General features: G+C 36.9%; 1 protein-coding gene across 4 annotated transcripts in view; it reads right to left on the bottom strand.

Moving 5' to 3' along the window:
- LOC114646265 (calcium-binding protein 39) overlaps positions 1-22,475 on the bottom strand; it is an 81,086-nt gene that overhangs the window by 10,112 nt on the left and 48,499 nt on the right. For all 4 annotated transcript variants that reach the window (XM_051923543.1, XM_028794382.2, XM_051923545.1 and 1 more), the window contains 3 exons: positions 15,202-15,320; positions 12,689-12,857; positions 2,968-3,027 (listed from right to left, as the gene is read on the bottom strand). In XM_051923543.1, coding sequence (XP_051779503.1) covers positions 2,968-3,027; positions 12,689-12,857; positions 15,202-15,320 — 348 coding nt within the window. The remainder of the gene's footprint in view (positions 1-2,967; positions 3,028-12,688; positions 12,858-15,201; positions 15,321-22,475) is intronic.

A 22,475-nucleotide genomic window follows, 5' to 3' on the forward strand; every position in this document is an offset into this window, starting at 1 on the left:
TTTTGGGGCTTGTTCGACAAAGCTGCTGTAGCATCAGATGAAATTAATCAAAATATAAACAAAAATAGCCACTATATGATTTTAACCATCACTTTGATCTTCAGTACACTTTTGAATACATCAGTATGCGCTAATGACAGACTAACATTTACATACTTTAAGTACAAAGTTTCTGTTTAGTTGGTTGATCTGCTCAATTCATTTTCCAGTTTTTCATTATTAGTCTTTGTAGATATTCAAGGAACAATACACAAACTACTTTGCTACATCACACTGAGCATAAAAACAAGATCAGGATATTCAGTTCAGCCCAATTTTATTGACCTTGTGCTTCCAAAATTTTATTGGGATTTGAACATCTCTACAGTGCTGCTTTCAACTCTAATCTCACATATCTATAGTTCTCTTGTGTGATAAAATATTTTCTAACATGATTGCCAAATTTACCTTTAAGCTAAATCAATGCCTAATTTATTTTATTGAGTACGGGATTTTAAAGCAACCACTAGCATCCAGCTTATTAACTAACTTCATAATTTTACACACTGATAGCGTCTCTGCAAGTGACTAAAGGTACAGTTATGAAAAAGTTTGGGAACCCCCTCTCAGCCTGAATAATAATTTACTCTACTTTCAACAAAAACGATAACTGGTATGTCTCATTTCCTAGGAACATCTGAGTACTGGGGTGTTTTCCAAACAAAGATTTTTAGTGAAGCAGTATTTAGTTGTATGAAATTAAATCAAATGTGAAAAAATGGCTGTGCAAAAATTTGGGTCCCCTTGTAATGCTGCTGATTTGAATGCATGTAACTGCTCAATACTCATTACTTGCAACACCAAATTGCTTAGATCCTCAAAGCAACTCTCAAAAGATCTGAAAACAAAGATTGTTCAGTATCATGGTTTAGGGGAAGGCTATAAAAAGCTATCTCAGAGGTTTGAACTGTCAGTTTCAACTGTAAGGAATATAATCAGGAAATGGAAGGCCACAGGCACAGTTGCTGTTAAACCCAGGTCTGGCAGGCCAAGAAAAATACAGGAGCGGCATTGCGCAGGATTGTGAGAATGGTTACAGACAACCCACAGATCACCTCCAAAAACCTGCAAGAATATCTTGCTGCAGATGGTGTATCTCTACATTGTTCTATAATTCAGCGCAATTTGCACAAAGAACATCTGTATGGCAGGATGATGAGAAAGAAGCCCTTTCTGCACTCATACCACAAATGGAGTCGTTTGTTATATGCAAATACTCATTTAGACAAGCCAGATTCATTTTGGAACAAAGTGCTTTGGACTGATTTGGTCATAACAAAAAGCGCTTTGCATGGCGGAAGAAGAACACCGCATTCCAAGAAAAACATCTGCTACCTACTGTCAAATTTGGTGAAATTTTAGTTCATGGACTGGGGCCCTTGTTAAAGTCGAGGGTCGGATGAATTCAACCCAATATCAACAAATTCTTCAGGATAATGTTCAAGCATCAGTCACAAAGTTGAAGTTACGCAGGGGTTGGGTATTCCAACAAGACAATGACCCCAAAACAATCTACAAAGGCATTCATGCAGAGGGAGAAGTACAATGTTCTGGAATGGCAGTCACAGACCCCTGACTTGAATATCATCGAAAAATCTATGGGATGATTTGAAGCTAGCTGTCCATACTCGGCAGCCATCAAATTTAACTTAACTGGATTTTGTATGGAAGAATGTTCAAAAATACCTCCATCCAGAATCCAGACACTCATCAAAGGCTATAGGAGGCGTCTAGAGGCTGTTATATATGCAAAAGGAGGCTCAACTAAGTATTGATGTAATATCTCTGTTGGGGTGCCCAAATGTATGCACCTGTCTTATTTTGTTATGATGCATATTGCATATTTTCTGTTAATCCAATAAACAATGTCACTGCTGAAGTACTACTACTTCCATAAGGAATGTCATATACAGTATTAAAAGGAAGTTGCTACTTTGAAAGCTCAGCCAATGATAAACAAAAATCCAAAGAATTAAGAGGGGTTCCCAAACTTTTTCATACGTCTGTATAAGAATAAAAAGTACTTTAAATACCTATTACGTTTATCAAATGGAAAATTCATTCTAAGTTATTCTCTAAAAGAACATTGTATCAGCTAGACATTAATAATTCTTGATGTTTAATTATAAATATGGATTAACATTTCAATTATGTAGTACTTGTTTCTTACCAAAACTTATGCTGTAAGACACACAGCAACAGTCATTCATCTACTACAGAGTATAGCCGTGGCAAAAAGTATTGGTTTTCACAAAGTTTGCTGCTTCAGTGTTTTTAGATCTTTTTGTCAGATGTTTCTATGGTATACGGAAGTAGAACTACAAGTACCAAAACACCCTCCAAAAGCAACTTCTTCCAACCATCCAAGAACAATTTGGTAATGAAAAATGCCTTTTCCAGCATGATGGAGCACTGTGCCATAAGGCAAAAGTGATAACTAAGCGGCTCGAGGGAAAAAAACATTGAAATTTTGTGTCCATGGCCAGGAAACTCCCCAGATCTTAATCCCATCGACAGCTTGTGGTCAGTCCACAAGAGGAGGGTGGACAAACAAAAACCCACAAATTCTGACAAACTCCAAGCATTGATTATGCAAGAATGGGCTGCCATCAGTCAGGATTTGGTCCAGAAGTTGACTGACAGCATGCCAGGGCAAATTGCAAAGGTCTTGAAAAAGAAGGGCCAACACTGCAAATATTGACTCTTTGCATAAGCTTAATGCAACTGTCAACAAAAGCCTTTGAAAAGTATGAAATGCTTGTAATTATACTTCAGTGTACCACAGAAACATCTGACAAGAAGATCTCAAAACACTGAAGCAGCAAACTTTATGAAAATTAATATTTCTGTCATTCTTAAAACTTCTGGCCACGGCTGTACACCCCCTTCATTTTTTTCTACTAAAAGAAAAAGATAAAACACACTTACCCTATCATAATGCTGTTCCAAAAATTCAGCACTTAATAGCTTATGTCTTGTTAGCAAATCCTATAAAAACAAAGAGGACATATTTAAGCATTTTTATTTATTACTTTCAACATTTTAATTAGTCCTATTTCAGGTTATTTCACAGTTTAGACAATGCTGATGTTTATTTTTACATTGAAACTATTTACTAATATAGAATGAAAAGCTCATCATAAGAATACATTTTGACAAGAAACAACTGCAATTCAGTAGTTTATTAATATTAGTTTATTTAACTAAGAAAATGATAAGATGAAAAGGACACTAACTGTAAAAGAAAAATGAAAAAATAAAATTTAGATTTTACAATACAGTAATCCCTCGCTACTTCGCGGTTCACTTTTCGCGGATTCATGACTTCGTGGATTTTATATGTAAGCATATCTAAATATATAACGCAGATTTTTCACTGCTTTGCGGGTTTCTGCGGACAATGGGTCTTTTTACTTCTGGTACTTGCTTCCTCAGTTTGCCCAGTTGATTTCATACAAGAGATGCTATTGGCGGATGGCTGAGAAGCTACCCAATCAGAGCACGCAGTTAAGTTCCTGTGTGCTGCTGATTGGCTCAGCGACGGAGTGCTGCATTAACCAGGAAGTCTCATCTCACTCATTCAGCATTAACGTGCTACTGCTTCCGGGGCCGTGTCCAAGCGCCAACAGAAGATGCAAATGATTGCAGAAAAGGTAAAAGTTTTGGATATGTGGAAGGAAGGGAACAGCTACACCATTACAGCATCGATGAGTCCACGATTCTTTTTATTTAAAAAGGAGGAAAAGCATATAAGATCTACGGCCGCAGTGTCCTTTAACCAGGGCGCAAAACGAGTTGCAAGTGGACGTGATAAGGCAGTAGTCTGGATGGAATCTGCTTTAGGAATCTTTGCAACAAGGTCGACGACGTCATGACCGCCTACAAGCTGCTCTTCGACCGGAAAAAGAAGCAGCGGCAGCAACTGCCGATCACAATGTTTTTGCAGCCTCGCAAAAAAGAGCCAGTTCCTACTACTACTAGTACGGATACACCTTCAGAAACCGTGGAGGAGGTGCCCCAGGAAATGGCATCGCTGTCTGAAGAGACATAAAATACAGTCATCGGCTGCGCAGTAAAAGTCATCATCACCTTCATCGTCATCATTTTTACTGCGCAGCATATTCATCACCATCATCACGTCATATATAGCTACATGTACTTCGCTATACAGTAAGTGTAAACTTATCTACCGATTTCATATTGCTTAGCAGTTGTCCTTGTTATTAATAGAGTAAAGGGTGGGTTGTAAACAATACAGGGAGGGTTTAAAAACGTCCAAATACACGTTAAATAATTAAATAAATATGGTGTCCCTACTTCACGGAAATTCAGTTATCGCGGTCGGCCTTAGAACCTATCTCCCGCGATAAGTGAGGGATTACTGTATTAAAAATATTGCATTTCAATCTTCATATATAATGCCTGTATGTAAAAATTTAGCTCCACCTTTGTGCTGATGTTGAACAAAATTAAACACAGTTTTAATTTGTGTATGGCAACTTTTCTGAGACAGTCTTTAGGGGGAAAATATTATTTACAATACTAACCTAAACTAACAATTGCAATGGGGTATTAGTAGTAATCTTTTTAAGAACACTGCATAACATAGAAAGGTAACACTGCACAGCAAAGTTTTTGCTTCTTGAACACTGTTGGGTGTTTCTTATAGATTTTTGGGTGCTGATCATGAATATCACATCAAAATTTACCCATCACGTACCGTTTCAGTTTTGTCATGATTTTTTTCTTATATTTGTATCCAAACATTTTCGCTCCCGTAAGTGACTTAACAATGGTTTGTGCAGCCTGGGCATATCCAGGCATGGAATCAGGCCAGGTTGGAAGCTGACATCCTGGGCAGGTCTGAACGAGCTTGACGCTGTCTCAGTATGCTATAAAGGTGGCTTGCATACACCGATCCTGCTCATTTGGTTAATATAGATAGTCAGTGTGTATGTATAGTATCAGTTTAGTAAAGTATAGTTTCTGTAGCAATATAACAGTAAATAAGCTTGATGCTATAGCTGTTTTGGTGTTGTGCGATATGTCTCATCAATGTTGTAACAGCTGCAATACACTCTGCTATATCTGTGGCGAATATACACTTGCGCCTCAGAGACATTGGATGACTGCTCTTGTGAAGAAAGCTTATCATCTGTATTTCAGCTGCAAAATTGGTGATCTAGATAAGGAATGGGCACCTCACATTTGCTGTGCGACATGTGCTGTCAGTCTGACAGCCTGGCTCAGAGGCACTCGAAAGACGATGCCATTTGCTGTTCCGATAATATAGCGAGAACAGAAAGACCATGTGACGGACTGTTACTTCTGTTTGACTAATGTGTCTGGTTTCTCTGCCAAAAACAAGAAGTCAATTGAATATCCTAATCTGCGTTCAGCAATGAGACCCGTGCCACATGACGACAGTCTTCCAATTCCGAAACCACCAGAGGATTGGACCTTAGACGAACCAGATGAAGAAACTGCAATGCAGGGCATTGACAGCGACATTGACCCAGATTTTGAACCGTGCTCATCTGACTATCCACATCTGATAACACAGTCCGAATTGAACAATTTGGTCAGAGATTTGGGTCTGTCAAAAGCAAAAGCTGAGTTGCTGGGTTTGAGACTGCAGGAATGATGTTTGCTGTCACCAGGTACGAAAATTTCTGTGTTTCGAGGCCGACATCATGATATAACCAAATTTTTTGCACAAGTCGACAGTCTCTGTTTCTGTTGTGACACTGAAGGATTGTTCTCGGCCTTGAGTTGTGATCACAACCCGGAAGAGTGGTGTCTCTTCATTGATTTGTCAATGTTAAGCCTGAAAGCTGTTCTACTACACAATGGCAACGTTTAGCCTTCAGTACCTGTTGGCTATGCAACATACATTAAAGAAACCTATGAGAATATGGAACTGTTGCCGAAGCACGTCCAGTATAGCAGGTACAACTGGAATATCTGTGGAGATCTTAAAGTTGTTGCTCTGTTACTAGGACTAAAGCTCGGCTATACAAAGTACTGTTGTTTCATCTGTGAATGGGACTGCCATGCTGAAGAGTCGCACTATTCTCAACAGAACTGGCTACTCCGTAAAAAGTTAGTTCCAGGACAGAAAAATGTGGCACATGAATCACTTGTTGACCCAGCAAAGATATTTTTTGCCTCCTCTTCACATAAAACTGGGACTCATGAAGAATTTTGTGAAAGCACTGAACAAGGAAGGTGAAGGTTTTTGTTATTTAAGACTGATGTTCCCAAGAATAACTGACGCCAAGATCAAAGAGGGCATTTTTGTTGGCCCCCAGATCAAACATGTTATGAGTGACAAGCGGTTTGAAGATTTGTTAGTTGGGCCGGAAAAAGTTGCCTGGAAAGCATTCAAAGACGTTGTTGACAATTTTCTGGGCAATTACAGAGTCCCAAACTACATTTCAACTGGTAGACAAACTCAAGATTAATTTCCTCCATTCACACTTGGACTTCTTCCCCGCAAATCTCGGTGCTGTCAGTGACTAACACGGTGAAAGGTTTCACCAGGATATTGCTACGATGGAGAAACGATACCAGGGCAACTGGAATCTGTCAATGCTTGCTGACTACTGTTGGACACTGCAACGTGATGCACCAAACATTGAATACAAAAGAAAATCAGGAGCAATACACTTTTAATTCTGTTGAATTTAACAGCTTATGTGAAACATAAACGTGACTAAATATATTATTGTCAGTAAACATATAAATGTCTATTTCTCCGTGATGCAGTAAAACCAAAACTATATTTGTGCATACCCAGTAGGCACCTGACACAATCAGCAAAAACTTTTCAGGAAGCAAGACTTTGCAAAAAAATTGTTGTGCAGTGTAATGGAGAGTTCAGTTTCCATGAAATACTATATAGACTAAAGATTATGAACTACAAGATCACAATTTAAAAATCTTTAGATACGCTCAACAATTTACCTTTCCATTTCTGAACCGCTTTTCTCCACTTGGTGACAGGCATTTGAAAAGCTAACCTAGCAGAGCCCTGGAAGTGACTATAGTCCACTACATTATACACTTCCTTTCATACACCTACACCATACTAACTTGCTTTTTTCAGTTCAATGTATTTCTACATGGCACACATTGGCACAGTGGGTAACACTGCTACCTCATGTGTGCGGCATACTGCATTTGAATCCTTTGCCTGTTCACTGTCTGCATGGAAACTGTAGTGTTTGTTACCTATCTCTATGTGGGTTTTCCTTTAGATACCGCAATTTTTGTCACTCATCCTCAAAATCACACTAGTTAGATGGACCGGCAGTTTCAGCTTCACCCTGTGTAACAAAGGCCCCACAATGAAATGGTACTCTAACCAAGTTTGTTTTAGACCTTGCATCTATTACTGTTGGGATACCCTGGGCCCCTAAATTGAAAAAAGTAGGTTTAAAAATGTTTTGTAACAACAAGCACAACATGTAAATAGTTTTTCAAGCATATCCTGCAACTTTAAAGTGATAGGGCATATAGTGCCACAATTTTTCAATACATGAGGCATATGTTATTAAATACTATAAAAGGGTAGGATTGAAAATCTTAAATTTTAACTTTTGTTTAAGCCTGCAATTGGCTTTCCAGAACACTACTCTGTGGCTGTTGCCTCTGCCAAAAACATGAAATGCGGGGGACTGAAATCAACTCAAATCTCATCTTTAAAAAGTTCATCATTATAGTTTATGAAATACAGTATTGACATGTACAACAGCCAAAAGGAATTATTTTGCTATTTTATTTACACAATCTGCCAATACTACTGAAGGAGGTGGCAAGTGAAAATGGCCTGTTTTTAATGAGCACGACCATTAAAATGATACATTATCAATGAGAAATTTATTGCTAGTGTAAACTTAGTACTAAGAACTACTTTTGAATCTTTTCTACCATAAACAGGCTAATCGACTTCAAACATTAAGGATATTTTACAGGTAAAAACTAAGTTATTTAAGTACATTATTCTTAAAATAGCATCAGTTCATCATTAATTTCAGACTTCAAACACCAAATGTACATTTTAGGAAATATTTTTTATAAATGTGGAACATGTCAGCAGTGTAGACACTTACCTAGTTTTAAATGGACTTCCATTCTGGAAGGTTTCAAAGTTGATCGATTTTATTTAACTCAAAATTTTTGAACACACCATTTTGTGCAATAGAGAATGGGAGTATGTGCTGATAGCACGTTGCTGCACCCACCACATGACAAACCATCTGGATTGGGACCAGAGTGTAGCAGGTGACACCTCAGCACCACACTGCAACAGTGTCAGGTATTTTTACAGTGGCTAAAGTGCAAATCCTGCCATCAATCCCCAAGTTTTGCCTGTAAGTTGGAGGACCTGCTTGCAGGACTGGATACAAATTAATGTCATACTGTTGCTCAAGGGCCCAATGGTGTAGAGCAGTGGTAGTCAACCTGGTCCCTACCGCCCACTAGTGGGCGTTCCAGCTTTCATGGTGGGCGGTAGCGGAGCAACCAAACGGCGCTGCGATTACATACTATTGTCGCCCAAAAACTAGCAGTTCATCATTTTATTACCCCGTAGACAAAGAACTCCATGGTTCGACGCTTCTTTCTATGACAGAAACTGCCGGACAATGGAGACACCAATTAGCTCATATTTTTGTCTCGATTCCCGGATTTTAGGGTAATAGGGTGACATTCTAGGAACCCCCCCTTGGCCTGCCAAAACTAGCCGATGTCTCGCTACTTCGCCCCGATCGCAAAGAAGTAATGCCATTGGCCAACTCCCGCTACATAAAATTTTATAAAACGCACAACCACGGATACTCACACACTTAGTCTCGTCAAACTCTCGCTCAACCATGACACTTGTAACGTCCGGCAATCCTCAACTTAGAGGTACCCAGCACTTGTTACTCTGTCAACACATTCATCATTTCAACGTACGAGGAGCTACGATTACTACATCGTACTGACTCCCAACAGCTGTTGTTGGATCCACATATCTTTCAACATTACGGTCTGACGAAAACCTCGCGGGATCGTGATAGCCAGCGCCTTGACTGACCATCCACGTCCAATGTACGCTGTGCTGTCCAGCGACCAGAACACATGATCCTGCCTGACCAACACCAGGAGACGAGAAGGACGTCTCGCATACCAGATCGGAAAAGCGCGCAGCCTTCCAAAAGTCGCGACCACGCAACAGACTTCAAGCGCATAAGTTTTGTTCACATTACGCAAGCGAAGCTAAATCGTTACATAATTGAAACTGAAGTCAGTACGAAGTTAGATTTCTGAAAGCAAGCACATGCTAACAGCTTCAAACAAAATATTGTGAAATATCGTGAGCCCATGTCTCAAAAAAAGAAATACGCACGCGGCTATTCGCCAGAGTATCTGAAGATGGGTTTCATAGAATCTGTTGCAAATAAACAACATCCAATGTGTTTATTGTGCCATAAAACATTATCCAGTGAGGCAATGAAGCCAAGTCGATTGCGAGAACATCTTTCTACAAAGCATCCAAATGACAAGGATAAGCCCATTGAATATTTTCAGGAAATATATTAAAAATTTCAAAATCGTTCAACTTTCGTTGCATCATTTAAGAAACAACATACAACGAACGAAGATGGATTAATTGCCACTTATCGCATTTCACAATTAATTGCAAAATTGGTAAAAGCTATAATATTGGAGAAACTGTAATAATACCCTCTATAAAAGAATTTATCTCAACAGTAATGCATCAGGATATACCTCAAATTTTAAAAACGTTGCCCCTAAGCGATAGCACAGTAAAGCGACAAATTGATGAAATGACAGCTAATGTTGAAAACAAACTTAAGTATTCTCCAAAACTCTTCATTTTCCATGCAATTGGACGAATCTACCATTGCAGATAATGATGCTTTATTGATGGTATATGTACGCTATTTTGATGAAAACAATATAATACGAGAAGAAATGCTATTCGCAATAAATCTCATCACAGATACAAAAGGATTATCTATATTTAATACTGTGAGAACATATTTTACAAAAAATAATATTCCTTTGAATAATATTGTTGCATGCGCTACTGATGGAGCACCATCAATGGTAGATAGATAGATAGATAGATACTTTATTAATCCCAATGGGAAATTCACATTCTTCAGCAGCAGCATACTGATACAATAAATAATATTAAATTAAAGAATGATAATAATACAGGTGAGAAAAATAAAAGTAGAAAAGTACACATACATATACAGTCATACACGGAGCTGCTGAAAATAGCTCGCTATCGTGGATTTGTTGCTTATTTGAAGCAGGAAGTGCCAAATGTTTTATGTATTCATTGTGTGGTGCACAGACAACATCTTGTAGAAAAACATCTAAGTACAAATCTCCATTCATCATTAACTATAATAATTCGAGCCGTAAACAAGATCAAATCCAATGCAAAGAATGATAGAATGTTTCGGCAGCTTTGCCAGGACAATAATGAAGATTTTATTAAGTTACTTTGCACACAGAAGTTCGGTGGCTGTCAAAGGGTACATTTTTGGCTAGATTTGTAGCATTATATGATAGTGTCATACAATTTTTTGAAAGTAATAATGAGACCAATCTGTGTCAACTGTTAAAAAACAGTAAAGAATGATGCCTTTTACTTGGCAGATATTTTCAAGAGATTTAACGTTGTCAATTTGCAGCTTCAAGGAGCTAATAAAACTCTTCTAGGTTGCCAAAGTATTGTGCTATTATTTATTGACAAACGAACTACTTCATAATCTATTGAAGAGAGAATTTCATCAGTTTCCTCAATTATCATCTATAAAAGATGATGTAACTCCAGAGGATATTGACAGATCCAGTAGCCACCTCAACAAACTTAAATTGGACATGGAAAAACGAAGATATTTTGAAATTGAAGGTATATGACTGGATGAAAAATCCTTTTACCGCAAATATTGAAGAAGGTGATACAACTTGCCAAGAAGAACTGTTAGAAATTAGATATGATGAAGAAAGTAAACAAATTCGACAGTGGTGGATATGAAAACCTATGGCAAAATAAAAAAATGCCAGTCTTATATCCAAATATGTGGAAAATGGTATTCAGTTTATTGATACCTTTCCCTACCTCATATCTTGTGGAATCAGGATTTAGTGCTGTTAATCATATTATGACCAAAGAAAGAAACCGCCTGAATATTTCCGAAAGGGGAGACCTTCGTTTGTTCCTCACAAAAATTGAACCGGATATTCAATATTTATTTTCCCAGCATCAGCCTCAGGGATCCCACTAATAATTCAATTAACTAATGTAATTTCTATGTATGCAAAGTATAAATAAAAAGATAGATTTAACTATAGTAAGTTGTTTTATAAAGATTTATTCTGCCAAACTTAGCGAAAATCCAACATAAAGTACTTGGTAAGTAATTATTATATGCTTTAACTTGCTGTAACTCTGCTTTATAAGTTTTATAAAGTAAAGTTACTTCCCTACTTTATAAATCACCATTACTGTGGAACCGGTGGGCGGTTAGAAAATTTTACTACTAACAGAGCTACAAAAGTGGGAGGTAGGTATAAAAAGGTTGACTACCCCTGGTGTAGAGTCACTTCTGGCATTTATGGGATTCAAACTGGCAACCGTCCGATTGCCAACACAGATCCCTAGCCCCAGAGCCACAACTCTGCTCAATCAGCACTACACTAATAATGAATACCTTTAAGAATATTTTTAAACAAAAGAAATCTAACAGAAGTGTTAGAACAGGAAAAATAGAAAATGACTAAAAATAACCTTAATAAAAGTAAGCAGTGAAAGTAAGTTAATTGTACAAAAACATGTTAATTTACATTAAACTAGGGACAAGGTTCCTAATTAAAGGAACAAGCAGCTAAATTTGAATTTTTATCATTTTTATCTGCAATATTAAAAACTTCCATTTCAATGATTGCAGGTCACTGATTTGCAATCATGGTATATTGTAAAAAGTGCTGAACCTCTCACATGAAGCTTTGAAGAGGCCCAGTACTTTATAATGTTTTAACTGTAGCAAATAAGCTCATAATAGATGAAGAACCCTTTTTCCCCACTCTACTAAATAGCTGCTTCACCATGCCTTTACTCCTATCACCATTTTGTTGGAAAGTCTGAACTGTGTCTTAAGTGATACTAGTACTAGACACGTTACTTTGTATTATCATAGTGGTTCCGCACTATGCCTTACAATGCTTCCCTAAGTGTGCTTCTCAAAACTAAGGGAAAACTTTCTCTAACATTTCCCCCTAACACCCCACATCTTTTCACATTGTAGCATAAAACACTAAGTGCCTAAAAAAAGTATTTTACTTAAGGCTTGTGTTTCCCAAGGAGTGCCTATGTAGATGAGACATCTACTTTACTGGATTTGCTTAAAAGATCTATAAATGATCTGAAGAAAGAAGTAATGTTGGTACTGGGGTCTAAGCTGATTAAATCCCTTCTGCATTTGGCACTCTTGCCTGGGTCTTTTAGAGGCATGTGAGCAGAAAAACATTCTGCTACACTTGGTGGGTTGTAACTCTCCTAGCTGTCCTGCCAGTCTTATAAAACTGAAGTATCAAATAGGAAAAACAAAATACAACTTACTTTAAATGTTGCAAATGCATCTGAAGCAATATCAAATGTGGACATTTCCACATATCTGAAGAAATCATAGAATTGCTCAGACCACAAAATGATTTTTGCCAAAGGTTCATGTCTGATACATTCTCTCAGCATTATACCACAATTTAAAGCAATTTCTGGAGATTCATACCTGTAGAGGAAGGGAACAAAAATAAACATGTAAAAGTATGAACTTCTCCAATACAGTTTTCAACTTGCTTGCTCATTAAAACTTTTTGTTTTTAAAAGTTCTAAATTCAACTCTGGTATAACTAGGAGCCAGTGCCCATCCCAACAGCAATGGAAGTAAAGTAGGTACCAAAGTTGGGAATATATTAAACCAACATAGGACACAGTCAGGTACTGTCTCACAAAGAATCAATCCTCAGCTGACAATCAACCTAAGACACATTGTTAAGATGTGGGAGGAAACTTTACAGAGTCATACAAAACACTGAACAAGGTTGAATCGCAGTATCCTAAGCTGTGAGGTTGTTGGTTGCTGTGCATTTGCTGTTTACTTATATGGTTTCAATTGCCAATTCACAGAGAAGCTGGGAAAATTTGCTACTGAACAGCTCATTTCTCAAAAAGTGGACATTGTTCTCTTTAAACTACAGTATGCATACCATTCTTAAGTTTGCAAATCAACTTCTGAAAACATGCAAGTAACTAAAGGAAGTGTAGTTTACAAAACAAACAAAAAAAAAAAACATGCATACATCTCTCTTTTATTCCTTCATAGGGCCTATAAAGCAAGCAAAATTACATTAACATGCAAAAATAATCCAATTTTGGGCTAGTCTTCAAACGGTAAAATGTCATTAAATTATTATCATTATGCTTGAAAAATAGTGGAGCCATTTCTCAGTTAGCCCTGAGAAGTATCAACTTTTTTTGAAATCCAGAAGGCTCACAAACATTCTTGTACATTTTGGTGATTTTGCCAAGACAATGTGCTTTTTCCTCTGTTGCAATATAGATCATCTTGTGTAAAAATTGAGAAGGAAACGAGCATGATGACATGACTCATTCTGCATTTCGGAAGGTGAAGGGCAGCTAAGTGCCACAAATGTTACTGACGACACAAACGCAGCTGAGGGAAATGGATGACAATTTTTCCCTGTTTGATAATTTATTGCTGTAGTGTGCAGCAAATAATCAATAATTACTGAGTCACTGTAATTTATGCTTTAATTTGATACATACACATACTGTATATATTTCCTACATATTTCCATACCTTTCCACAAATATATTTAGCTCTTATACATATACATACATATACAGATTTACACACATACACACAATTGCTTTAACTTGCAATGGGACCATGAAATACTATATGAGATATAGCCTTTTGATATTCAAACATCCATAGAAAATCAGAAAACAAAATTACAGCTGCAGTCCTATAAATTGCCAGAATATTCTGGGAAATATAATAGACCGGGAAGAGGAGAATTCTGTATATGAAGTCACAGTGCATATTAGGCAAATATTTCAAACAATATATGAATAAGAGGACAAATAGGGTGAAGGTACCACATGCTGTTGCTGTCATCGATTATCCTCAACATTTGAATGCTGCTTTGCTGGAAATAAAGTCATCTAGGCTGTGAATCACGTCTCTGCAACCAACCTGCATAGCTGGTGTGAGTGATCTGTAGCTTCAGACAAAAAATTTGCCTTGTAGCAGAATCCCTTGTTTCAGAATATTAACATAGAGTCTTCACATGTGTTTGCTTTAACAAGTTACATCAGAATGTAAAGTTTTCCCCTTTTTTCGTAATGTTAGTATGTTTTCTCCCCTGCCACTTGTTTTGAGATCTACATAGGTATTTTTGGGCTAGCATTAGGCTTGAGATTAAAGAGCGTAATTTTCCAGAAAAATGCACCACCAACAAAATACAATCATTTCTAAGCCAAACAAAATGGAACAACCTATTGTTTTAAACTGTAGCAACACTTGTCTTTCATACAGGCAAACTGTTTACAGACACACAAATATACCTAAACTATATTTGTATTAATGATTCACATATCAATTGCATTGTGTCTGCATTTTGTTATATATAAAGGCTATCACTGTAGGAAATGCTTTGCCAAGTAGCAGTCAATGCTTGTTTTATTAAATCAAATCATAAACATGACATTGTAAGAGAGTGAGAATGTACAAATACAGTTAAAGAGTACCTAACACAACACAAAGCCATCTTTAAAATGTTGGAAAAAAAAGTGTATTTAAGAAAATGACATTTGATTGATACAAGCATGATATATCAGGTAGCAAGTATTTATCAACATCTGCCACACAAGATCTGAACAATAAAATGCAAATTAAGATGGGTAACAATATGGAAACAGAAAGTACTAGCTTTCCTCTCCATTCTCAATTTGTGTGTTAACTGTCAACTCAAAAAATCCACCAGCATGTTTAAAACAGTAATGTACAAAATGAGAGTGCATATATTGTTAAATTAGTCTTCACATACCCTTTTAATAACATGAAAAGTATATTTTGCTGAGTGCAAATATATTCTACTGTTGGAGTTCTTGTCCCAATCTGCCTCCGAAGAATGTTGTTAAAAATTTGAGCAACATCTTTCTTTCCCTGTTGAAGATAAGAGACAATTATAGGAATTAAAAAAAAAAATCTAATTAAAAAAATAATCAGAGATTATATATATTTAGAAATGAAAGCTTCATATTTAAAGACTGCAAATATTGAACACAGCACACTGATCTGTATTTGGTGCATATTAATACCAATTGCAGCACATATACTACAGGTGTGAACAAATTTCTTTACAAATACTGAAAGAAGTAGACTTAACCATTGACCTAAACTCCTTAGAAAAGCAGCTGTAAATTTAACCATTAGACCATTTATTGAAAAATGTTTTTTCCTAAAATCCACCAACCGGACAACTTTTTGACCATTAAGTAGAATTATGCATTCATTTTTAAGATGATCTATTCAACCACATCATAGAGGAAAATTGCAGCACAGAAGAAATGTTTGACAAATGAGAGGAGATGGTTTAGTTGATCAAACTCATTTGTAGGTAATAGCCACACTGCCTTAATATCTCATAATATGTTTCCAGCCAATCCTCGTCAGAACTAATTACAAATGATGCACCAGTCCATTATAAAGAACACCCACTCATAAAGGGTCAGTTGCCTATCAAGACTGAGGTGATGCCTATCACCTAAATTTCACTATGTTATCTGGAGAAAACCCACATAAAATGAGACAGAGAAAAATGCAAACTCAGAGACACAAACAGGATTTGAACCGTAGGCAGTGAGTTCAACTAACCCATCTGTCACTATACTTCCCCTACTAAGCGTGCAATTTGTAAAGAAAATGAAAACACCTGACATTATAAACATGACACCTGTTAAACCTTTCAGCCAACCAACATAATCCAAGCCTGAGGCGTGGAACAAGGAATATATACCATCAGTATTTAGCGTAAAGCAGGAAACGAGAGAAGTCACAGTTCATTACATTTAACAGGCCTAATAAAGGATACTGCTGATAATGATTAGAACCTTTTAAAATCTTGCCTAATACTGTATCATTATCTTCCTGGTGATCATTTCAATAGCAACATATGGAGGTGGACTGACCAGATCAACCACTTTCTCTTAAAGAATTTACAGACATTTTCAATCCGGTTTAAAAGATGTCTCTAGCATGTTCTGGCTCTGCCCAAGAATCTTCTCCCTCTATGCAATGCATGGTATACATTTCATTATAGATACCAATGCAGGCATCTTAATTACAGTACATGTCCAAACTACCTCAGACTGGCTCCTGGTGATCTTGACAGGCAACAGTTCTACTCCATTCTACTCTGCATTATCCTCCCTCCTTCCCACAAAACAATGAAGAGTAACTTCAAGGTTTATTCTCACGTGAAAAAATAATAATGAAATTCCTGCTTCAGGTGTTAGGTAATCCACCCCAGCTAAATTGCAACTATTAACTGTGGCAATGTAAGTAACAGATACAGTCCTAGTTACAAACAACACTTCTGATATTGCTTCCTCCAGATAGGGCATATGGTCTAGTTTATGACTTCCACAGAGTCCTTCAAAACTTTTCCTCACTGGCCTGATGCTACTTCTAAGGAAAACCTATAGAATCTTTTGTTAACTATACAAGTCAGGTCTCTTTCTTTGAGTTTACTGTTGAGTGTTTACAAATGAGCTCTATTTTTGCCAATATGACAGGAATAAACAGCATTTTGCCTGGCGGTATATGCTCCTGACAGTTTACCTATAGCAAAATAATCTAGGAGGAGGAATCAGAAAAAGAACAATCTGTAAGTGAGCTTAACCCTATGAGAACTTCCCTTGAACATAGATACTATAACTTACTCCTGGAGCCAGGAATAGAGGTGGTGTTAATTGTTGAGCGAACAGTAGTCTGGTGAACCCCATAGAGTAGTCAGAATTTGCCCAGAAATGCTAAGTACACCTGTGGGCTCACCACCTGCAAAGGTTGAGAGTCAAATGTCCATAAAAGTGGATGAACCCAGGCATACTAAAATCAAGCATTAATTAATAAGATGAAAAAAAAAAATCATAAAACAAGAATGTTGTACAATTCTAAAATAAACACACACACACACACACACCATCTCTGACCAATTTCATCACCTATTTTTGCCTTTAAAGGATTGTGACAGGGTTAACACCTATTCTAGCAACACAAGAGGCAATATATGATGCAGGTCTAAATAAAATGGCTACAGGGCATACTTTCACACTAAAAAAAAAAAAAAAAAAAAATTAAAAAAAAGGGATTTTGTACATAATACACATTGTATTATAGACACTAGACAAAGTAAAATAATCAACAGTACAAATATAAAAATCATGATATTTTCCTTACATTATAATGTATTTTTGTGTATAGTATGAATATCAATAAACATTTTTGGGCAACACGGTGGCACAGTGGTAGCGCTGCTGCCTCGCAGTTAGGAGACCCAGGTTCGCTTCCCGGGTCCTCCCTGCGTGGAGTTTGCATGTTCTCCCCGTGTCTGCGTGGGTTTCCTCCGGGCGCTCCGGTTTCCTCCCACAGTCCAAAGACATGCAGGTTAGGTGGATTGGCGATTCAAAAATTGGCCCTAGTGTGTGCTTGGTGTGTGGGTGTGTTTGTGTGTGTCCTGCGGTGGGTTGGCACCCTGCCCGGGATTGGTTCCTGCCTTGTGCCCTGTGTTGGCTGGGATTGGCTCCAGCAGACCCCCGTGACCCTGTGTTCGGATTCAGCGGGTTGGAAAATGGATGGATGGATGGATTTTTGGGCAAATTTCTACATGAAGTTAAAAAGTTAAAATGTGGGTCTATTGTATATTTGTGTCTGATAATGCTCATAACACTGTCTATAAACTTGAATAGAATGAACCATTTTCAATAACAGAATACTTGGATTATTAATATGCAAAATTAGATGGTTTTTAGTACTGCACAGAGAAAAAAAAATGTATATCTATATATCTGAGATGAAGGCATTGAAATTTAACTGTTCTGCACCCTGATATAATTGACACAACTTCTATATATCCTTTCACCATCTCTTAAAATTTTGGCCTACCTGTTACACAATTAGTTTTGTTTCTCTGTGGCACATTTAAAGCAATCCAAACAATGACACAGAAGACTGTGGCATAAAAAGATTCAATGCTGCTGTTTACAACTAAGTCATTCTCTTTTTTATCTATTTTTAGTCAATACTGTTAGCCTATATTAAGTCAGTTTAGTCTCAGTTTTCCTCTTATATTGCAAAATATACCAATTGGAAACTTAAAATTGAACTGGATTGAATACATCAACACTGAGATGCAATGCAACTATAGTTTTCTCTTTTAAGTATTGGGACACTTAAGTGAAACCAATCACTATGTTGTATAAAGAAGCAAAATAAGATATTAGATAAACCAAGTACAAAACATTTCTCGTGTATTTCCGAGCCAGACAGAGGATAAAAGGTGGAAAGAATGCATGTCTGTCTTGATATAATGTGGAATGTTCAATCATTTACAAATAAGATTGTGACAAGTCTTGCCAAGACAGGTTCAACTTTCAGGTACTAAGGCATTTTGTATACTGAGGAGATCTGAATTTTTCCATAATGTACAATATGCAACTTCTTATTCCAGACTTTATTTTAACTCTGGAATAATTTTATCTGATACAATAAGACGGAGAGGGGGAAAAAAGGCAGAAGGGGACTGGACACTTAGGTGAACAAGCAATGGTATAAAAGAGATAATATTAAAATTAAAACTAAAGTGGGTAATCCAGACATTGAAACATCGGCTACTGAAATTCCACCATGTTACCTTCCAAGGGAAATAAGTTGCATCATCCTTATTAATGTTTATACTCCTACTTCTGCAAACTGCAGCTTGGCAACAAAAATAATTCAAACTGCTCAACTCTCTAAAGTTGAATCATCCCAACCCTGAACTTATAATATGTAGCAACTTTAAGCAGGGGTACTTCAGATGGAATGAAAAATGACAATCCTCCACCAGTTTGTGACATGTTGCATTCGTCAACTCAACAAGCTAGACCTGCTTTATTCAAATGTTAATGACTTTAAATGTAGGCTGATCTCACAACAATCTGTTCCATCTTATTCCCACCTACAGCTGTTATTTGATGACAACAGCTCTCTTATTATCCAAACCAGAATTGTGTTTATTGTTCGTTATGAATTTTTCATTTTTCTTGAGCTAATATAACGTTTTAATTTCCCCATGAGGCCAAATAAAATATTATCTATCTAAAGTATATGATTTAACAATGACTTATGGAAAAAGGGCAAACTACGAGCTTTCATTCCAATAGAAAATGAAACTTTTGTAATTGCTTAAAAAATACAAGCCTTGGATTTTGTACAAAGTAACAACATTGTTGCATTCCTTGTATCTACTGCTAAGTACATCTGACATGTTTAACACTAGAATTACCAGAGCCTACGAAAAAAATCGTAAATCCGTCCCACCTTAAATCGCTTCTCACCTCTCCGCTCTGTCTTTTGTCCTGTAAATGTGTGGATAAGCAGCAAACAGCAAGCAGCCTGCTATCACATCCCCCCCACCCGAACAGTTTTCTCAGCTCAAGTCTGTTTACCTGCGTGTCAGTTGCTTAGAGTTGTATAGAGTGAGAAGTCAAGCAAAATGACACCTTTTATAAATACTATATCGTTATTTGGAACACTTGCATTTCATGTGTGTTCCGTGTCTACAACGATCTATGTAAATACATCGTTAAAACAGAAACATTTTTCATGTTTTAGTAATAACTGACAAAATGTAGACATGAAGTGTATAATGTGTGAAGCCTGAATTCCAAATATCAAAGAAACATTTTCACAAAAGGTACAAATAGAACAAATGCGCTTCTATTCAAGAATATAACTGCACAAAAACAACCCGCGTTAGGGTGCGACATTGACACACATTTGTTACGATCGCTTCGGTGGCGCAACGGTATCAGCTGTTGACTGGTGATCTAAACTTCATGGGTTGAATCCCGTGAGATGTGAGCTGCACGTATTCTTACTATTTTAGAATAAAAACATACATTTGATTCCAGTCTGTAACAGCCGGTGTAATTTATGATACTTATAAAGGTTAGCTTTGTTTGTTTTTTTTAAATTCAGTTTTATTCTCTCAGTCGCGTTCACTTCTATTACACTACTAAATCTACATGTACATTATTTGCCATGCAGAAATATCACTACTACTAGCAGTTCATCAGGTTACAGATGTTGTACTGCAATTTTTAACACAACCGTATATGGGCCAACACAGTGGAAGATCATGAGTCATCCTTTATCAAAATTACTCTTCTGGCCAAACACTACCTGTGCATCACTGCCATGAGGTCCCACAAAGATAGTGTTCTCAGCACAGACAGAAACATTGCACCCTACCACTGGGTATCTCAAAGTCAGACACAGTTGACAGACTAGGATTTTTTACCAAATCATGAAACTTATAAACAAATAAGCCTGTTGTTCACTATGAAGTATCTATTGTTTACACTCAATTTAAAATTATTTTACTGTATTCTTGTTTTAGTTGAGTAAGAGAATGATCTTATCTTGAAGTCTAATAAATATCCTGTTAATGTTTATATTAATACAACTACTTGGTATGGACATTGCCAAAAGGCATTCAAAAATCTTTGTGATTTGCTAATTTTATTTATACTAATTAAAGTTCAATTCTGATAACTTATTTGGTGCTGTATATCCCACCGTAGTAATGAGCCTTTGGCTTTTGTTTTTACTGGGTTCAGGATGGATGGATGGATAGATAGATAGACAGATAGATAGATGGATAGATGGATGGATGGATGGATAGATGGATGGATAGATGGATGGATAGATGGATGGATAGATGGATGGATGGATAGATGGATAGCTAGATAGATAGATACTTTATTAATCCCAATGGGAAATTCACATTCTTCAGCAGCAGCATACTGATACAATAAATAATATTAAAGAATGATAACAATGCAGGTGAAAAACAGAAAAACAGACAATAACTATGTATAATGTTGAATGTTAACGTTTACCCCTCTGGGTGGAATTAAAGAATAGTATTCCAGCATAAAATTGAGTGGCAGGAAATTAATCTAATAATTGTTGGTATTGAATTAAATTGAGAAAAATAAATTTTGATAATATTTTGGCCATATTAGAAAGCCCTAGGTCTATCTATATCCATATCCATCTACATTGCCAATTAAAAAAAAAAGTTTTCACATTTTATTGTTATACATTGAATCACAATGGATTTAAATTTGCCTTTTTGTACACTGATCAACACATGAAATGTCAAGGTGAGAACAGATCTCTGCAAAGTGTTCTAAAATGAATTAGTAAAATAAAACATGGACAAAACATAAACTTCATAAGTATTCTCTTCATTTCATTTATTTTATTTAATAGATACACATTTGGCAGCAATTCTAGGCTTGAGTCGGTGTGGTCAGGGCTTTATCAGCTGTACACTTCTAGACCCTGCCCTATTCACCCTTATTTTTTGCAAATGAACTGAGATCTGAACTCTGACCCTACCACTCAATGACATTAAAAATGTTTTGAATCCATTCTTCTATAGCTTTAACTATTGCAGGAATAATTTGTGTAAATAAATTCCATTTACAGCTATAAAGAAAGCATGCTGGCCTCCCAGTGTGATGCCCCAGGTACCCGCACAGCCACAGGCTCCTTCTGTTTCCAGGGTCATCAACAGTCATAACCAAGGATGGACTAGGGCAAGTGAGGATGCAAACAGGTGCAAAAGTACAAAGTGTATTTTAATAAAACAATCAAAGGGCAAACAATGACCAAAGTACAGTGCAACAAATCTTCAATAAATAACCCATAAAATCAATAGTAAGGAAGTTAAAATTCAACAGAGAAGTACAAGAAATAGATAAAACCAAGGAAAAATTCTCAGATTCAGCTTCACTTCCTCAAAGTTCCCAGGAGTCTCTCTCTTTTGTCTAACTCTGTTCACCCATCAGGCATGCTTAGTAGTATTGCGACATTGGCAAATGTGGTAAACTAAGCGATTACCATCCCAGCCACCTCCGTCGGTACCTGCTGGGACATTCTGAGCCTAATTCCCTCGTACTGCCACCTTCCATCAATCCAGCAGGACCCTGCTCCACAAAAATCAGCAGGACTGATGTTCCCCTGGAATGCCTATGCACCTTTGCAGGG

Source organism: Erpetoichthys calabaricus, chromosome 2, assembly GCF_900747795.2.
Source record: "Erpetoichthys calabaricus chromosome 2, fErpCal1.3, whole genome shotgun sequence".
Lineage (NCBI taxonomy): Eukaryota > Metazoa > Chordata > Cladistia > Polypteriformes > Polypteridae > Erpetoichthys > Erpetoichthys calabaricus.